This window comes from Carcharodon carcharias, chromosome 15 (assembly GCF_017639515.1).
Source record: "Carcharodon carcharias isolate sCarCar2 chromosome 15, sCarCar2.pri, whole genome shotgun sequence".
Lineage (NCBI taxonomy): Eukaryota > Metazoa > Chordata > Chondrichthyes > Lamniformes > Lamnidae > Carcharodon > Carcharodon carcharias.
In genome coordinates, this window is record NC_054481.1 from 54,364,542 (window position 1) to 54,384,148 (window position 19,607).

A 19,607-nucleotide genomic window follows, 5' to 3' on the forward strand; every position below is an offset into this window, starting at 1 on the left:
CGCTTGTAGCCACAGTATTTATATGGCTAGTCCAGTTCAGCTTCTGGTCAATGTTAACCACCAGAATGTTGATGGATGGGGATTCAGCAATGGTAATGCCATTGAATGTCAAAGAGAGGTGGTTAGATTATCTCTTGTCAGAGATGGTCATTGCCTGGCACTTGCCTGTTACTTGCCACTTATCAGCCCAAGCCTGAATGCTGTCCAGGTCTTGCTCCATTTGGACATGGACTGCTTCAGTAGCTGAGGAATCGTGAATGGTGCTGAACATTGTGCAATCATCAGCAAACATCCCCACTTCTGACATTATGATGGACGGAAGTTCATTGATGAAGCAGCTGAAGATGATTGGGCCTAGGACACTAGTCTAAAGAACTGCAATATCTTGGGACTGAGGTGATTGACTTCCAACAACCACAACCATTTTCCTTTGTGCTCAGTATGACTCCAAACAGTAGTGAGTTTTACCTCTGATTCCCATTGACTTCAGTTTTGCTAAGGCTCCTTGATGCCAAGCCGGTCAAATATGGCCTTGATGTCAAGGGCAGTCACTCTTACATCACCTCTTTAGCTCAGTTCTCTTATCAAGTTTGGACCAAGGCTGAAATAAGGTCAGGACTTGAGTAACCCTGGCAGAACCCAAAGTGAGCATCAATGAGCAGGTTATTGCTGAGTAGGTGCCACTTGATAGCACTGTTGATAACCCCTTCCATCACTTTACTGATGATCGAGTGTAGACCAATGGGGCAGCAGTTGGCTGGATTGGATTTGTGCTGCTTTTTGTGGACAGGACATACCTGGACAATTTTCCACATTGTTGGGTAGATGCCAGTGTTGTAGCTGTACTGCAACAGCTTGGCTATGAGTGGGGCAAGTTCCGGAGAACAAATCTTCAGTACTATTGCTGGAATATTGTCAGAGCCCATAGCCTTTGCAGTATCCAGTGCCTTCAGCCATTTCTTGATATCACATGGAGTGAATCGAATTGGCTGAAGACTGACATCTGGATGTTGGGGATGTCTGGAGGAGGCTGAGATTGATCATCCACTCGGCACTTCTGTCTGAAGATTGCTGCAAATGCTTCAGCCTTCTCTTTTGCACTGATGTGCAGGGCTCTCCCATCACTGAGTACAGGGTTATTTGTGGCGCCACCTCCTCCAGTTAGTTGTTTAATTGTCCTTTGCCATTCACAACTGGATGTGGCAGGACTGCAGAGCTTAGGTCTCATCTGTTGGTGTTGGGATCGCTTAGCTCTGTCTACTATTTGCTGCTTATGCTGTTTGACATGCAAGTAGTCCTGTGTTGTAGCTTCACCAAGTTGACACCTTATTTTTCAGTGTGCCTGCTGCTTCTCCTGGCAAGCCCTCCTGCACTCTTCATTGAGCTTGAATTGAATTCTTCCTCCCAGAGTGATCCCCCACCTCACCTCAAAGGCTGGCACCCATTAAACCCAGGCAGTCTCACATCTAAGGCCATCATCTTACAAGACAGAAGGCTGCCATCAGTCTCACATTACCAAGTCTAATTCTGCTCCCAAGATCAGACAGGATCAGGCATCTTTATTTTTATTAGATTTATTCAACATGAAACACATTTGCAACATCATTTGTGCCACATAATTAAGCTGTTACCAGTTTTTAGCTGCAGGAATTAAAGCCATCATTAAAGACATTAACAGCATTGTTATTATTCGGTTATACAGTAGTCACTGTTAATTTCTGAACCTAATAAATGTTAAAGAAATGACTGTACAATATAACAGAATGATAACAATGTCGTTAATGCCTTTAATGATGACTTTAATTTCTGAAACTAATAAATGGTAAAGTTTAAATTGTTGCCCATGACATATTAATCTATTGAATTTCTAAAACTGGTCATAAAATGCCATCCTCAAATTTGTTTCTGAATATTAAATCCACAAAGCCTGATAATGCTCTGAACAGTGTGGAAATCAGCTGAAGCCAGTACAAGGTGGTCTAAAAGAGGTTCTCAAAGCTCAGGGCTCAAAAATCCTCTACATTTGCTGTCACTTTCACATTAACATCAAACCCAAAGCCACTTTACGCCAACACAAGTGTGCGAGTGAGAGTTTAATGGAGTGGAAAAGGCAGAAAGGAATTTTTCAAAATAATGGGAAATGGCCAAAATTGAGCTGCTCAGGACAATCTTCCACATCTTTCTCCTGATGAATTGATTGGAGAGATAGATTTAAAAACAAGGGCAATCTTCCTAACACTGCAGAGGAGATTATAAAAGCAATGCGAACTGTAACACAATGAGAATTCAGGCCTGCAGTGATTTCCTTCAGACTTAACTCAAAAGTAAGTTCCTCACTAGTTGAATATAATGGGAATCCTGCCTGAAACATGTCTGTAAAGACGTTGGAAGGTCTTCTGCAAGGTATTCAAGCTAAAGAATCTTGTTAATCACAATTGTAAACAGCATCGAGATGAAAACTGATAGCAATGTTTGTATAGGGTAAAATGTTGAGTTGGATGTTATGTGTTGAATAGTATTTTAAAACATCCACCTGAGCTCCAGGTATATCTCATCCAAAAGATGGCAGCTCCAACAGTGCAGCACTTTCTCAGTGCTGTTGTGAAATATCAGCTTAAGGATGTGCTGGAGCAGGGGTTGAGCCCACACGGTGCTGAATCCATGCTCTTGGATTTATAACCACAAAGGGGAGATGGTTACTGAGTGGTAATCCTGAGGTCCAGGCCAATGCTTTGGGGAACATGGGTTCAAATCTGACCACAGCAGCTGGTGGAATTTAAATTCAATTAATAAATCTGGAACTGAAAGCTAGGCCAGGATTTTCCCTTCAGCAATTTGGGGGCAGGGCCAGCCCACCAAGGGCAAAATTCTGTCCCTAGTCTCCATAATGGTGACCATGACAACTGTCATCGATTGTCATAAAAGCACATCCGGTTCACTAGTGTCATTCAGGGAACGAAATCTGCCGTCCTTACCCAGTCTGGCCTACATGTGACTCCAGATCCACAGTAATGTGGTTGACTCTTAACTGCCCCCTGAAACGCCTAGCAAGCTGCTCAGTTCAAGGGCAATTAGGGATGGGCAACAAATGCTGACCTTGCCAGAGACGCCCACATCCCATGAAAAAATAAAGAATAAAAAGGAAAAATCTACAAGGCTATGCAGGAAGAACAGGGGAGTGGGAGTCTTTCAAAGGCACGGGCATGATGAGCCAAATGGCCTCCTCCTGTGCTGTATCATTCTATGATTCCATGATTCAGAAGTGAGATCACTACCAACTAAGAGCAAGCTGACCAACAAGGTTGGAGTTAGTGGTATACAGAGATGAAATGTTCAACATAAACTCAAGTTGTTGGTTTTCATGATTCTGGGTGATTCCAGTTCCGACTCTGAGTTAAGAAGTTACTCACATTGCCAAGGGGTAATAAATTCCCTACCCAAGCAGTAAAGGGAAAGAGGCTTGTTCCAAACGTCAAACATTTTTGGGCAACTCAACATGGTCCAATGGTTGGGTTGGGACTTCTCTAGAATTCCCTGACTGACAAGACAAATACAATGTAGCTCATCCAATCCCAACTGGGCCACATCATGAGCTCCAGTGATCTGGCCCCCAGGAAACAGGTGCTATGTATGATTGGAGGACAGCTTTACTCACCTACTTGAAATAACCCATTCTACCCTCATGATAAGAGGGATATTAGAAGTTTTATATCTCTCCCCATTGTTATTTCCATTGAAGTCAATGGGCTACAGACTCACTATCACCCATTGTGCATCCTCACACGAAGTCCAGATTTACCCCAGAGTGGGCATGAGGAATTCTGAATGATCAACATTCATGCAAGACGAACCCATTCAGATTTTACCAACGGCCCACCATGCAACACATGGGCTATTCTCAACTGAGCAGGCCGTAGCTGTGACCTAGCTGACCATCATTTGCAGCAGTTAATTGCACAGGCAGAATAACAAGAACTTACACTGTTAAATGTGCCAAAATATCCCAAGGTGGTTTACAAGAACATTGTCAAGAAAAAATATGAGCCACATAAGGTGTCCAAGGGCTGGGTTCAAAAAGATAGGTTTTACAGAACATCTTAAAGGAGGAGAGGTGCAATTAGGTTTAGTGAAGAATTTCCAGAGTTTAGGGCCTTGCCACACAATTAAAAGTGAAAATGTGCACAAGGCCAAAATGGGAGGGTGCAGATACCTGGCGGGGCCAGAGGTGGCTATAGATATATGGGAGGATAAGGCCATCAAGGGATCTGTGAACAACGATGAGAATTTAAAAATAGAGACATTACTGGACCAAACAAACACTCTCTGTCATTCCACTTAAGGCCAAAGAGAGGCAGCAAGAACTCAGATGGAGTAACGACAAAGTGACTCAATCAAACGTGTGCTTTTGTACAGCATATGTTTGCTTTCATCATCTTCCCTCCTTAACAAGGCCAGTTCATGCTGCTAAAGCATAGGTATTGGTGACCCTCTAATGTCTCACCCAAGCAACCTGTCTTTATGTGCAAGCCTAGAAAGCAAATATCTGCAGACCATTCAATTGCAGTAACATCACAGCCAAGTCCAGTAATAGAAAACTAACCCTGGCAGCATAACCTCTGTTCCTTTCTCCACCATGTTCTTATCTAGCTTCCACTTAAATACATCTATATTATTTGTGTAACAACTCCATGTGGAAATGAGTTCCACATTCTAATTGCTCTCTGGGTAAAGAAGTTTCTCCTGAATTCCATATTCAATTTATTAGGGACTATCCTATATTTACAACTTTTGGACCTCCTCACAATTGGAAACATTTTTTCTGTGTCTACCTTATCAAACTCCTGCATAATCTTAAAGGCCTGTATCTCAATCTTCTCTTTTCTAGGGAAAAGAGTCCCTACAACATAACAACAGTTTGCATTTATATAGCACCTTCAGAACATAATAAACATCCAAAGATATTTTACAGAGGCTTAGTCATGTAATTTTATTTTTCCAAGCTAACCTTATTGGGAAGAATTTTCCCGTCGGCAAGCAAGGGCGGGGCCTGCTTGCCAATGCGTAAAATGACGCGTGGTGATGTCAGGCAGGCATCCCGATGTCACCGCGCGTCATTTAGATTGTCAGTTCGGCAGGCACGTAGCCATCATGTCAAAGGCCTATTAAGGCCATTAAGAAAGTAATTAAAATTGTTAAGAATGCTGCCCGTCCAACCTTAAGGTTTGTGGGCAGGCGAAGAGCCCAGGCGGCCTTCGCATTTTTCATGAAACCTCATCCACGGGTGGGATGAGATTTCATGAAGTGTTTATTGATTAAATAAAAAATGTTGAAAAAATTAATGGACATGTCCCAGCTCGTGTGACAGTTTCACATGAGGGGGCAAGTCCTTAAACTTTTTTTCACCTTTATTAAATTTTCCAGAACTTAAACTAATCTCTCTGAGGCACCTCTGTGCCTCAGGGAGATTTCTGCACTCTTTTGCCTGCATGCATGAAAGAGCACAGGCCCCGATTCAGGGGATCCCCCCCCCACCCATACAGGGAGCGCACACGCTTCCAGGTGTGCTGGGAAGGCCTTAATTGGCCTGCCCACGTAAATTGGTGGCGCACACCCGATCGGGTCTGCGCTCGCTCCCGCCTGCCCCCACACAACCCCCCCAACGGTGGTGGGGGGGGGGGGGTGGAATTCAGCCCATTGTAAAGAGGAAGCTCTCCCTTTGGTTTCTCAATAATGTTAATTAAAATATGTAATCCTTTCTCCAGTGGTTCCTTTAAGGGCTGATTAGTATAGTTTGCCTCCCACGTGCCTGCAATACTAACCGCAGCATGTGAGGAACAAGCCAAGGCCACGACCAATCCAATTTTGCAAAGTGGTCTCAAGCAGACGTGAGGGTTCCTATTCGTATATGCAAAGTGCCTACCAATGCCTGTTTCAGGTACACGCCCTGGATGCCTATGGGGAAGCCTTAAATAACATGGAGGGCAGCTCATTTACAGTGCAGAATGAGAATGCATGCATGGCCCCCTGCCTTATTAGATCCTTTAGTGCCTGTAAAACAGGCAGAGTACAATCCAGTTTCTCAACCCAAGCCAAGCCAGAGGAGATCCAATTATATTTACCCAAAGGTAAACTTTTTTCCCATGGCAGTTGTGTGAAAGGATTTTCCAAAGAGCTGCACCCAGGGCAGGGATTGTGGACTAAATCCAGGACACCTCAGCATAGTTCAGCAAAGACCATTGAGTCTCAGTTACCACTCAGGGCTGTAATACACACTCACCTGTGATGTTTTTGGACTGGCTTCAATTTGGACCTCCAGTCAGAAGGAGATTCATCTACCTCTTGTCTAGTGATGATCTGCGGACTGTAGGAAAAATTCCCTGGAGGAAAAACAATAAATAGCATAGTATTAAACGACAGTCCACAGGGGTCACCATTATCCACACACCCACTTTGCTTTGGAGCCACTGTACCCAAAAATGTGGCAGTCTGAAACATTTCATTCCCACCCTCCCAAAATATTTTTCAACTGTCTACAGAACAGCCAAAATTGTGCCCCTCCCAATTTGATTTGGTTCATATTTCCTTAGCCTATTTCTCAGATACTATATTACAGATACATATATTTTCTCTTCACAATGATGAAGAGTTTAGGCAGGCCATACATCCATCTGATTCATTCTTCCATGGAATCTATCACTCCCCATCCCAGTTCCAAAAGGGCCACTCCAGCTAATAATCACTCTCTGAAGAATCATGACTTGATATAGGTCCTGAATTAACCTGTTACTGGTCTCTCTACTTTTCTTTTATTCATTCTTGGGCATGACTGGCTAGGTCAGCATTTAATTCCCCATCCCTAGTTGCCCTATGTTTGAGTTAGGCCTAAAATATTAGAACAATTTTACCATTGTACACAATGCATTACATCTCTCAAACAGCCGTGAGACCAATAAATAAGAGGTACACTGAAACAAATGAGATCACAATCAACATTTAAAATTTAAGAAAATATATAATTCCATGAAAATGTTATCCAGTCAAGTCTCACAGGAATAGCAATATACCAGCAAGATTCCACACAATGCTGATTCCTGTTTGATGCATATACATGAATTACCTTGCTCACTCTCACAATCATTAAAATATCTTCACTCATCCATCAGGTGGTGATAGACTACAGGAGTTCAAACAGAAAGCTCATGTGATGAAGGTGCCCCCTACAGTGCTGTTAGGGAGGGAAGTCCAGAACTTTGACCCAACGACGATGACAGAATGGCCGATACATGTCCAAGTCGTGATGGTGTGAGTACTTTGAAGGAGAATTTAGAGATGATGATGTTGTCATATCTCAGTCACCTTGGACTTCACTTATGGTATAGTTTCATATCATGTTGGAATAGCTTTTTTTATTGCACCTAGTATCTTAGATAATTCTATAAAGGTCCCCAACTCTTTCATCACTTTTCAAGAGAACAGTCTAATCTTTCCTCAAATCTTCAATCTACCTACAAATGTGTTCAGCCTCATCACTTTTCACTGCAGCCAAAACTTGGATATTTCTTTAATGCCTCGAGTGACCAGGATTGACTTCAGCACTCAAAAGTCCACACTAGGCAGAGTTCTCTACAGCCTCAGGGTCATGATTTTACTTCAAGATCACAATTTCAACCTCTGCACAATCACAGTCTCAACTACAGGATTCCTGGAACATAGTCCAAAATCAGGTATCAGATCATAGTCTTCCAATCACTCATTCCCAAACTAGTCTGTACCAGTGGCCCTCTGTACCTGCACATACATGCCTCAGACATATGCTGCCACAATCTTGCTCCATCTGGATTTTCATTAATCTTCAGTACAATCTTTAACAAATTGTTCATGTTGTTTATTGCCAGAATATCTTCACATGTAAGTCTGCTACCCGCTATTGGGTGAATACCAGCAGTAGCAGGATGAGGCCCTTAAGTGCACATTAGTTGCCAACTTAAGGGCCTCAATTGGCAGCAGGGCGGAAAAGCCATCCACAGGCCTTCCCACTACAGACTTCATTTGGGCCTTTGCAGGGAAGTGGCCGGGTCCCCACCCGCCACCCTCCTGCCTCATTAAATGCCTTCTGCCACCAAACAGGAGGGCATTAAACTCTTCTCTTAGCATCGCCTCTGGCTCAGCTGGTAGCTCTTCTGCTGAGTGAGAAGGTTGTGGTTTCAAGTCCGACTCCAGGGAGATGAGCACAAATTCTAGGCTGAAATCCACTGGAGCACTGAGGGAGTGGTACACTATTGCAGAGGTATTGGCAAGTGGCTGTAAAGTATCCCATTACAGGTACTTCAAAGGAGCGCAGGGGAGGTTTAGTCAATATTTATCTCTTAACTATGGTAATATCACTAAAATTAATTATCTGATCATTTTCACATTGCTGTTTGTGGGAGCTCAAGGTTTGCAAATTGTTTGCCACACTTCCTACATTACAACAGTGACTACGCTTCAAAAGTATTTCATTGGCTGCAAGGGGCACTTGAATGTCCAGAGGTCATGTCAGGTCCTACAGAAATGCAAGTCTTTCTTTGGTTCCCTATTTTGCAGCTATTTTTAAAGCCCAACATTGAATGGAGTTATCTAGATTGCCAGAGTCATCTGTTCATGCACACACACATCACAACAGGAAGGAGATAGCCAGTGCAAGTAAATCTTTCAGAGCAGAATCATTACAGTTAGACATAGAGAAGGTATCACAAAATTACAAACCTGACTGGGTCACAAAGAATTTTCAAATGACCAGACAATTATGGAAGTCATTTAGAGACCAGCCAAATGTCATAAAGTGAGACAAAGAACAGGCATTCTATGGAATTAAAAACTAGAACAGGGCCAATTCTTGGAAAATTTATCATGTTAAGTGTCTTAACTGCCCCTTCCCCACACTCCCACTGTTGGTTACCCAACACGTTCACCCTTGCAGTGCAGCACCTTCTTGGCCAATTGAAAAGCAAATAGACTCTTCATACCATACCCAACTGAATGACCCTTGATTGTATATTAAACATCACCCCCCCCCACCATCTCCAGTAAAACTAATAATTCAAGTGTTCAAAGGATTTTTAAAAATTATTTTGTTTTAATGCCTCTCTGTTTTATGCTCCAGGGTTTACTCACAGCAGGTTCCAGGCTACAAAGAAATCCTGGAGAATTGAAAACCTTATCCTGTACACAGTCTTCTTAAATTCTTGTGAGGGAGGGGGGATAGGCGAGGGGAGATTTTTTTCGCTTGGCCATTTTCAGCCATATTTGCCCTTCAACGTGCCTGTTGGTTGATTTTTTTAAAGGATTGGCCACAAAAGATACATAATAATAATGCCCATTTACTCATATAGGGGATGGAATTTTCTATTCTGGAGACTAAGTGTGGTGGCAGGCAGGAAAGTCATTATGATTCCCACTGGTTGGTGGGTCGCGATCTTCTGCTTTTCAGCTCATTAATTGTGCATCAACAAGGAGCTCGTTGAATCTCGTGGCAGGACGGGCAGGGATTTGTGCACCCCGCTGTTACCTCATGGGGTCAAAGTTCTTGGTGCCATATTTAAACAGCACCCGCATAGACATTCACTCACAGCAGGCCAGATGTATTGTTTCGTTCTGGTTCTCAATGACGCTCAAAAGAACCAAACCCTCCATTCCACGGTTCAGCAAGGCCGCCCTGGGGATTCTCCTACAGGCTATGCAGGAAAGGCAGGAGGCCCTCTTTGCTTGGGATTGGGGCAAGAGGTCCTCCCCACCTGACCATGCCGGCCTGGGACTAAGTCGCCAGGGAGGTCAGTGCCCGTGGCCAACAAAAGAGTACCGCCCTGCAGTGCAGGAAACAAATGAATGATCTGATGCGCTCCACAGGGTAAATTAAACTTTTACTCACTCCAAATTTACTCCATGAGGGCAACGAGTAGTCTAAGGGTTAGAGCCCACATGGATGGCACACATGACCATCAGATGGGACATCAGCACTGAATGCCTATCAGCCACTTTAAGCTCACCATCTCATGTAAGTTCTTGCACAAATGGCGTCTTAATCTTTTGCTGGGGGGGCTCAGCACACACAACAGGTATGCGTGCTTCTGAAATGCTCTTTCATCCATAGTGCTCACAGTCAACTCATGTGTCCTTATGCAAGACAAGATCGCCCACAACAGAAGGGAGAGAGCGAAGACTAGTGTGGGGATCCCAGAGTTGAGGACATTCTCCACCCACAAGGAACAGGTAGTAGAGATCACTGGAGAGGATAGAGATCATTCCTACATGGAAGGCAAGATTAGTCTCCCCCACCATGCCAATGAGGGTGCATCCAGTATACATCGATAACATGCGGATAATGACTGTGAGTGACCTATAACATAGGAGCCTGCCTAGTCAATTATCTCTACTGTCTATTCCAGCCACCAGCAAGAAAAGGCAAAGGTTTTCTTCAAATGTCTCATCCTAGCCCCAGACCAGCTCAGAAGAGGATGCTGCACACCTATCTGATGAAGACCCATCATTGCGTTCAGCTGCACCCTCCACTAGCGCTGATACATGCACCTTGGTGGGACCTGGTTCTAGAGTAGGCTAAGGGTCACAATCTGGTAATCAACTCACAGGCAGAGGTCCACAGCAAGCAGATGCAGTGACAGCCTCTGACGCTCGGAGGACTTCTGGAGGCCAGGCCCTTGCTGTGTCTGAATCTGATGACAAGCCTCTGGAATCAGCCCTGAGACAGGCAGGGGAACATCAAACAGAGCTGTCAGGGGCCATCACCAGACTGGAACAAAGGATGGAGGGGTTGGGCCACGTTCCATCTGATGTTGTGGCTCCAGCATGTGAGTGCATCAAAATCTCCAGGAGAAGTTTGGTGGCTGCCTTGGAGACCCAGGTCCAGCAGTTTCAGCCAGATTTGCACTCGGACTTGCACATCATCACTCTAGCCAGCGGTGGCTTGGCGAGAGGGGATGGGGCACCTTGACCTCCCTCCAGGTGTCCTTTCTCCTCAAGGAGCCAGGTAGGAGCTCTCAAACACCCAGAGGAAGGAAGAGCACCAGCCAGACACCCCGGGATATCCACCCTGGACACTCCAGGGTTATCCTGACACTCCAAATCTATTCCAACTGTGATCCCATCAATTCCAGCAGTTCAGAACAAGAAGGGTGTACCTGCCCCAGATCAGGAGACCCTTTGCAGGACAGGGCCATCCAGGCCTCAGGCCACCAGAGGACACTCACCAAAGTCATCTCAAACAACAGGACATAGCAACCAACAGGCTGCCTCCACCTCTGATGCGGATGTCGAGGCTGCACCTAGCCTTAGCGCTCATGTTAATTAAGAAGTTTTGAATGCACAATGGTGGCAAGGGTGCCCATTCATTATATATTGTGTTCACTGTTGTAAATACATTTCGCATTTATCCCTCTCCAAATCTCAGGGATTCAATAACTAATTGATGTGATGCAAGGCCCCACATTCATTTAAGGGTCCAAAATATATCACCCCACCACCCCCCAACCCAACCCCACCCCCCACCCCCACCTGGGCCCCAATGAGCTCCTATCCGGATCCTCAGTTCTATTAACTCTCTCTCATTCTCACCACAGTGATTAGTCTTTATTTCCACATCTGCAATATTGACAGAGGCACAGCATATGTGACAATGATGGCTGGACACACACCCGTGACCCTTCAATCTCAGACAGACATTATTTGGTGTCAGGAGAATTGCTCATCAATGTTAGTGATTATCCTGCTGCTGTCACACTGAAGTCTAGAGTCTGTGGGTGAAACAAGTATTTGTCACGACGAACGTTAGAATCTTTTCTCCCAAGTGTACTTTGCAATGGCATTTACTTTATGACAGTGAGTTTTTGGGAAAAGTAGTATTTGCCATCAAGCACCAAAGGCTTTAATGCCTCCCTGCAGCCTGTTATCGTCTTTGTGTTTAAGGCTGAATGCTATTCCATTCTTAGTTCCCAGCCTCCCCATGCCTGATGCTGAACGATTTGAGGTTGGGTTAATTCGGTGACATTACAAACGTCTGAAAGAGGGGGATGGGTGTGTGATGTCAGAGCTGTGTGCTCATCCTGATGAAGTTGTCTACTTACCTGTGATGATCTTACCTTTCTCCCAAACGGCTGCCTAGCGGGGCTTTACATGATCCTTCTGTAAAGTCGCAACTTGCAACTCGATTTGGAATTCATTGCATGACTGTGCACTCATTGGCTTAGGGTAGATAGAAAGGATTGGCCTCTGTGAGATGAACTGAGAAGGACCTTCACGCTCTGAAAGCGATGCTCTAACACATCTCCTGAATAGTCAGCAGGGCCTATGAAGGGAAGAAGTTGTCATTGACTGCTGTGACAACACTGACTGGGTCACGTCTCTCCCAAATGCAAGATGTAAACTTGGCAGGCTTCCAACAAATGCAGGGTCATGAGTGTTTGTCAACAAGCAAATGGCTGTTGAGCCAAATGGTCCCGTTGAGCCACACTGAGGACAATGCAAACAAAACTCACTGGCGTAAAACAACAGGTCACTGTGTCCTGATGTCAGGAGGGATATTGGGGCTCAGCAGCAAGATGAGGCCTTTGCATTATTCATCCATGAGAGCTGGTGTTTGGAGAGATGGAGCTGTCCAGATGTTGTTCCCTCTTGAGATGGTCAAATGTTAAACATTGATGAATGTTTTTCCTGTTAGTGGCACCTTGCTAAGCTGCTGTCATACTGGTGTGAGTGCACAGCAGTTCATCAGGATCTGGGACTTCCTGGGGTCCTGCTGGCTCTTGGTCCTCAGGGCGATGTTCATCCCTGAGCTGTGCCAATTGGCGACGGGCCTTCATTATAATCATAGCTATCAACTAGGCAGTGTTGGCTGCAGCTTTGCATTCTCCACTCCTTCTAGTGTCTGTGAATGGATACAACTGAGTAATCAATGGTAGTTCCCCTTGAATATTCTCTTTCCATGTACAAGGCAGGAATCCAGTCTCTAGCCCTTGACCTGCCCTCAGTCTGTACATAGCATCCCCAGGCCACCCCTTGCAGGATGGCATCATCCTAGAGGACAACAGGTAGGTGAGCTTTCCCCTCAGACGTGTTCACGATGAGTGTCTTAATTGGAGTCAAAAGACCAGGTCCTATAACCCACAGTCCTGCTTCTGTTGCTTGTCCTCCAGTCGCCTTGACAATAAGTCTCTCTCCACATTCCTTGCACTTATTTCACAACTGCAAGCAAGGTGCTTTGCACACTGGGAACATGGAGGCTTGTAGGGCCCATGCTGCCTCTGCACAGCAGCCATGACCTTTGATTGTTTGACCCTATATCCATTCTCACATGCCTCTGTAAGGATCAAATGCCAATTATGACCATCTGCACGGCAGTACCTAGACTTAATGGATTTTTGCCTGAATTTGCACCATCAGTAAAGGAGGATTCACTGTACATGAGACCCTCAAGTCCAGCACACAGCTGAGCCATGCTCTCCATGGTTTGAGCAAGACATTAATAGGGTGCTCCTTTAATTGGCCAAAAATTGCTGTGCTGAGCTCCTCCTAGACACCCTGAGACCCCTCTCCAATCGATCTTTTTCTAGCTTGTTTTTCAAATCGTATTATTCTTCGTTCCCCCGGCCCCAGTTCTGCCTCTGTCTCACCTCTCTCCTCTTGTTTTCCACACCCTCCAATCCTGCCGCTGTCTCACCCCTCCATGCTGATCTTGCCTCCTGTGCTTGGTTTTGGCGCAGTATGTACTGCAGGCAGCTGATACCTCACAGCAACACTCTTTAAGGAAGGTGAAAGCAGCATCTACTGACCTCCAAGTAATGCTGAACTGAAGCTTGCCAGGTGCACGCCAATTATATACAGTTATGAAACAGATCATTCTAATTATCCACTTAATTTGGAGGGAACACTTAATTCCAATGAGGGGCTTTTAATGGGCATTCATGAGATGCAAATGAATGCAAATGTGGCCCCTGACCCAGACCAGGGGGAAACTCAACTCATCTTTAGCCTGCCCTCAAAGTCGGGAGAACAAAATTCCAAACTAAATTCCCGCTGGCAAATTTAGTAACCCCGCCAGCTGCTGGTGAGAGCGGAAAATTCTGTCCAAGGGCAAAAACTCATCAACTCTCTTTTGAAAAGGGGTTAAATCATAGGTTACGTTTAACAAGAATGTGCCAGTGAAGGGTTAACTAGTGATAGTACAGCATTTGTGAGACCTGAGTCATCCTTCTGGAGAAATGATGTTGTTAGGCTCCTGGCCAACAGCAGTTTGAAAGAGTCAAACCTGCGGAGCTTGATTACATAATCAAGCCTGTACATGGCCTAACAGGCTCCGAGGGAGTCAGTAGGGAAGAGGGTCGCCTTGTCCAGACAGTGCCTCAGCTAGGTCAGCTCATCACAAGCTTAATGCACATGGAGGCTGGCAACAAACTATGCCTCATCACTCAGCGGGGCATCAATAATGCCCACCAGCAGACTGAACCTGCCAATGACCCTCTCCAATAGTTTAGGCAACAAGGCATTGAGAGAAGATGAATTGATCATATAGGGGAGAATTTTCTCCCTGTCCATCGGGAGCGGACGTGGGCAGAGCCAATCGTCATTCAGATCCGCGCCGCCAGTTTACATGGGCGGGCTAACAAAGGCCCGCCCAGCATGATGCATGGCCAGTAGTGCTCCGCTGCCTGTGCAGACAGGAGGAGGAGGGAGAGTCGGAGCCTGCACTCAGAGAGATTAAGTTCATATTGAAATATCAGGATGAGGTTTCCTGAAAAACACCAAGGCTGCTTGGGCTCTTCACCTGCCTGCCAACCTTAAGGTTGGACAGGCAGCATTGATAATTCATTTAATTGGCTTTTTAATGGCTTTAACAGTCCTTTGACAGTTCGGCAGGTGCACAGCCACCTCCAGCGCATGCCCGCCAAACAAAAAACCTGAATGAGGCGCAGTGATGTCGGCACACATGCCCAACATCACCGCGCGCCATTTTATGCATCGGCATGCGAGGCCTGCCCCCCTCCCCCACGCCAACGTGAAAATTCTCCCCACAATGTTAACATTGTTTTGTTCATGAGAGTTGCAAATGCTGAGAAGCTCAAGATGTAAACCTCCATTTATGTAGAATCTTACAGGACTTAAGGAGACCAGTCAGCCCATCTTGCCTGTGCCAGCTGTCTGAAAGAGTTATCTGGTAAGTGTCACTCCCCACAGCACCCCCCCACCCCTGCCCCCACCCATTATTTCCCCATCGCCTAGCACATTTACCCCTTCAATTTCCTCTTGAAAATTATGATTGAATCCACTTCCACCACCCTCTCAGACAGCGCACTCCGGATCACAAAAATTCACTGTGTAAAAAAAATTATCCTCATCTTCCCCTTGGTTCATTTCCCATTTATCTTAAAATGGTGTCCTCTTGTAGCCGACCCAACTGCCAGTGGAAGTAGTTTCACCTTATTAACCCTATCAAAACCCTTCAGAATTTTAAGCAGCTTTATTAAATCTCCCATTAACCTACTCTGCTTTTAGGAAAATAATCCCAGGTTTCTCTAATCGCTCCACTAAACTGAAGAATGCATCTTAAAGTCCCCAGGACATTCAATTAAATACTTCTCAAAGCAATCAGTTATCACAGTTATGTACAATAAAATGGCAAATAACTGCTCACAGCAAAGTGCCAAGGAGAGAATAGACTGGTTAATCTTTTTACTCGGGTATGGGTTGAGGGATGGTGGTTGCCCAGGACACAGGGGAATACCCGCCTGCTCTTCTTCAAATAGTGCTATGGGATCTGGATGTTTCATTATGTGAAAGGCACCATATAAATAGAAGTTTTTATTCATCAACCCGAATAGGCAGATGGGGGCAAAATCTTGTTGAGGTGTCAAGGTCTCGCCTGCCAGCTGGAGAGCTGGCAAGAGACAGGCACTGCCTCTTTTCAGGAAGGCCCACCGAACGTCAAGCCAATCAGGCAATGGCGAGGCCAGCGACAGGCCTTCCCCCAGAATCAAGGCCCAGTGGCGGAGATCTCGCTGACCGAGAGCTGCTGCCCAGTCAGAGGTTGGCAGCTCTTGTGCTTGGCAGCGCCACTGGAGAGGCTGTGACATGCACTGGAGTCCCAGGATCATGGAGAGACCCAGGCCACAAGTAAATAATGTGGGGTCGGTGAAGGAGTGCAGCAGGCGGTGTGGGCAGCAAGGGCAAGGTTGGCTCTCAGTGAGGCCCCACTTTCTCGATGACCAGTCCCTCGACCTGGCACTGTGGGCCTTGCATCAAGGAATGTCCCCACCCCCGGAGTTAACAAGTTGGCCAAACAGTTTTACATGTCATGCACGCCCGCCTGCAGCTGGGTTCATACCAGCAGCTGTGGGATGAGCCTTTAAGTGATCATTAATTGGTCACTTTAGGGCCTCAATTGGCAGCAGGGCAGGTAAGTTGATCATGGGCCTTCCTCCCCAGAACTTAATTCTGGCTGAGGCAGGAAGACGGTGGAGTTCTGGTACGCCGTTAGCATCCCACCTAAGTAAATTGCCTTCCCGCCTCCAAGCTCACCACCAGTGAGAACACAGGATTCCAGCTGGGATCTCAGTTTAACATCACATCTGGAAGAGGGCAGCCCTGACAGTGTAGCACTCCCTCAGTGCTTCGTCCAACTGCAGGCCTAGGTTATGTGTTCAAGTTAAGATAACAAAGACCATTCAGAAGGGACTGATTGCCAGCTAATGGGTGGTGAAATGTGAAATAAGAGCAGCCACTGAGAGTTTCTAGTTTAGCCAGTCAGATGGAGAACTAACCTTTACTGTTTATCTGCTGGGTCAAAGTCAATCCACGACCTGTTGCTTCATTCATGCTGGAAGCCCGGTTCAATGCAACACGTGGGGCTTTATCTGTTGATGGCGTGAGCACTACCTCAGCGTTGGCAACCCCTTTCGTGACCACAGGACGTGATGATAGCTCCAAAGAAGATATTGGCCTCCATTTGGAGGCTTGTGTATTGCTGGGCTCACTCCTTTGCTCTGGAGTCACAGATTGCCTGGTTCCTGATTGAATATTTCTCTCGTTGCCTATGTCGAATGTTAAGGCCTTGGCAGTCTGGTGTCTGGTTGGCTGTGGCACTGAAGGCTTATCGGTGTTGAACCGGGAAGGTGAGGTAACACCTTGGCTCCGATTGTTATTGTTGTCAAAAGGCAAATTCTTCTGGAGGACCAAGCGTGCCTTATCTTTGTCCAAGTCAGAGCTGGGCCTGGTGGTTGAGGATGGGCTCTTCAACATGTTGGTACGCTCTTGATTTCCAGGAGACCAAGGCTTCTGTATCATGGTCTCCATCCAACTGTGCTGCCCTCCCACAGGATTCTGAGAATGGAATGAGCTCGCTGGCGATCCTAAATCAGATATAGGCCCTTTTTCAGGAGTTCCTGAGCTCCTCAATCTTTGCCTTGCAGCCTGCATTGTCTCTGCATGGCTGTTCCCATGTTTGAAATCTGCCAGGGAGGCGTTGGCCTGTTTGGGGGTGTTCATCACGGCAGCAGGGCCTGTCACATGGCTCAGCACTGGCTTGTGGACAGTGGGGGCTGGCTCATTGGGTTTGGGGCTGAGGCCCTGTGACGTGGGGATGATGCTGCTGTTATTGTTATTCTCACCAGCCTTGGCTTGATGGTTGATGCAGATGAAAGTCCCAGGTTCAGGTCCAGTCTTGTAAGCACCAGCCATGAGTGTAGTGGAGCACTGTTTGCACCTGTGGCAGGTGAGAAACATGAAGAGAGATGCAGAAGACAATGTGAAAAAGGAGCAGAATTAATAGTTTTAAAATTTGACCTACACTTTAAGGGTAGTATTTAATTAGCTTTACATAATCACTAACTTAAAGGGAACATTTGATAGGAGGCACGTTGTCTAATTTCCTTCCCAACCAATTGTGAGACACAAAAAGACCAAGTTCCATCTAGTTCACCTTCTATCATGCTAGTAGTTGCAAGCTACAAACAATAATGAAGTTGTTGATGAGTAACAGCAACCAATCCGTAGCAATTAGTCCACAACAGACCCAGACGTGAAGCAAGAGTTACCCCAATGGTGGACACTTTGGAAAACTGTTTATCCTAAACCTGCTACACTACATGTCTCAGAGAAACAAGAATAAAAATTAAGAGCAGGGCACCTATTCAAATTCCCCTGACTAAATCAGTGGTACTGAAGTCAATTGTAATAATTTTTCCATGTCACCGGTTACGATGAGCTAAATTAGTAGAGCCAGGGAAGTACTGTTGTAATGTTGGGATCACAGCAGCCAATTTACGCATAGCAGTGATGTTGGCCGAGGGATAACTCCAGTGCTCATGTTCAAAGTAGTGCTGTGAGATCTTTAATGTCCACCTGAGACAGTTGAAGTTTCAACATCTCATGGGATCTCTGACAGCACAGCACCCCCTCGGTACTGCCCTATCTAACAATATTGTATCCCTCAGTGTTGACCCTCTAATAACGCAACACTCCCTCAGTACTGCTCCTCCAACAAGGCAGGACTCCCTCAGTACTGTCCCTCTGACAATGCAGCGCTCCCTCAGTACTGATCTTCTGACAACACAGCACACCCTCTGTGCTGTCCCTCCGACAGTACAGCACTGCTCTAGTGCTGACGTCCCTCAGGGGTCAAGATTGCTCTCCCAGACTGTGTGGCTCAGCAACTCACTGCTTCAATCAGCTGAACTATTGAAGATTAGATTTGCCAACCCTCCAAGATTGGCCTGGAGTCTCCAGGAATTGAAGATCAATCTCCAGGACATTGTTGTATACAATCCTGGAGAAAAATCATATGGACATTTAAAAAGATAGGTTTTTGAAAATTTTCTTTGACCATTTCTCTTTACAAGATAGAAAAATATTGAAAATGGGAAGAAAAGTCTCTCTGGCTAACAGTCAAGCATCATCCTATCGGGTAATGAGTCTTTTCATTTTCCAATTGGCATAGGAAGGCTGTGTGTCACAAGGGTGGATGTGTTGACGAACGAGTGGCTGGAGCATGGGGGCAAGTCATCTGATGTAACCTCCAGGAATACATTTAATCACAGTTGGCAACCCTATTGAAGATGCATACTGCTGGGAATTTTTTGTTCTCCGTGTAGCTCGGCTTTCCTGTCCATCTGTAGCCTGACAGTTGCCAAGGCAACACTTTGCAACTCTTCCATCCAACTTTTTTTTGTTCAGAAAGTTGAAGTTTCTTTCTGAGAAACCGGAAGAAAGAATGTTGATCATGTTGTGCAACTAAACAATCCCTTTCTTAGAATCCATTCCACACTAGCCTGATAGTTCACTTGGAACAGCTCCAAACTCACTGGATTCGCATGGCCCAACCTTTTGGAGATTCCAATACTGCCCACAAATGCTGAGTGCTGGACAGTCACAGTCTTTGACTCAAATCACCAGCTGACAATTAACATTCAGGAGATAGAACAGACCATTAACATTCTGTGCAGAGAATATTTGTCAATTTTAGGCACACATCAAGTATTCCCAGCCATCACATTTCTTGATGGATAGACTAGGCTTATAATTCCTTGAGTATAGAAGATTAAGGGGTGATCTAATTAAAGCAATTA

At 45.6% G+C, this 19,607-nt stretch overlaps 1 protein-coding gene across 1 annotated transcript in view; it reads right to left on the reverse strand.

Moving 5' to 3' along the window:
- The window catches only part of LOC121288542 (MICAL-like protein 2), a 103,789-nt gene that overhangs the window by 37,019 nt on the left and 47,163 nt on the right, over positions 1–19,607 (reverse strand). Inside the window, exons 6-7 of the mRNA XM_041207123.1 lie at positions 16,806–17,746; positions 6,278–6,377 (exon numbers count right to left, since the gene is read on the reverse strand). Of these exons, the coding sequence (XP_041063057.1) occupies positions 6,278–6,377; positions 16,806–17,746 (1,041 nt within the window). The remainder of the gene's footprint in view (positions 1–6,277; positions 6,378–16,805; positions 17,747–19,607) is intronic.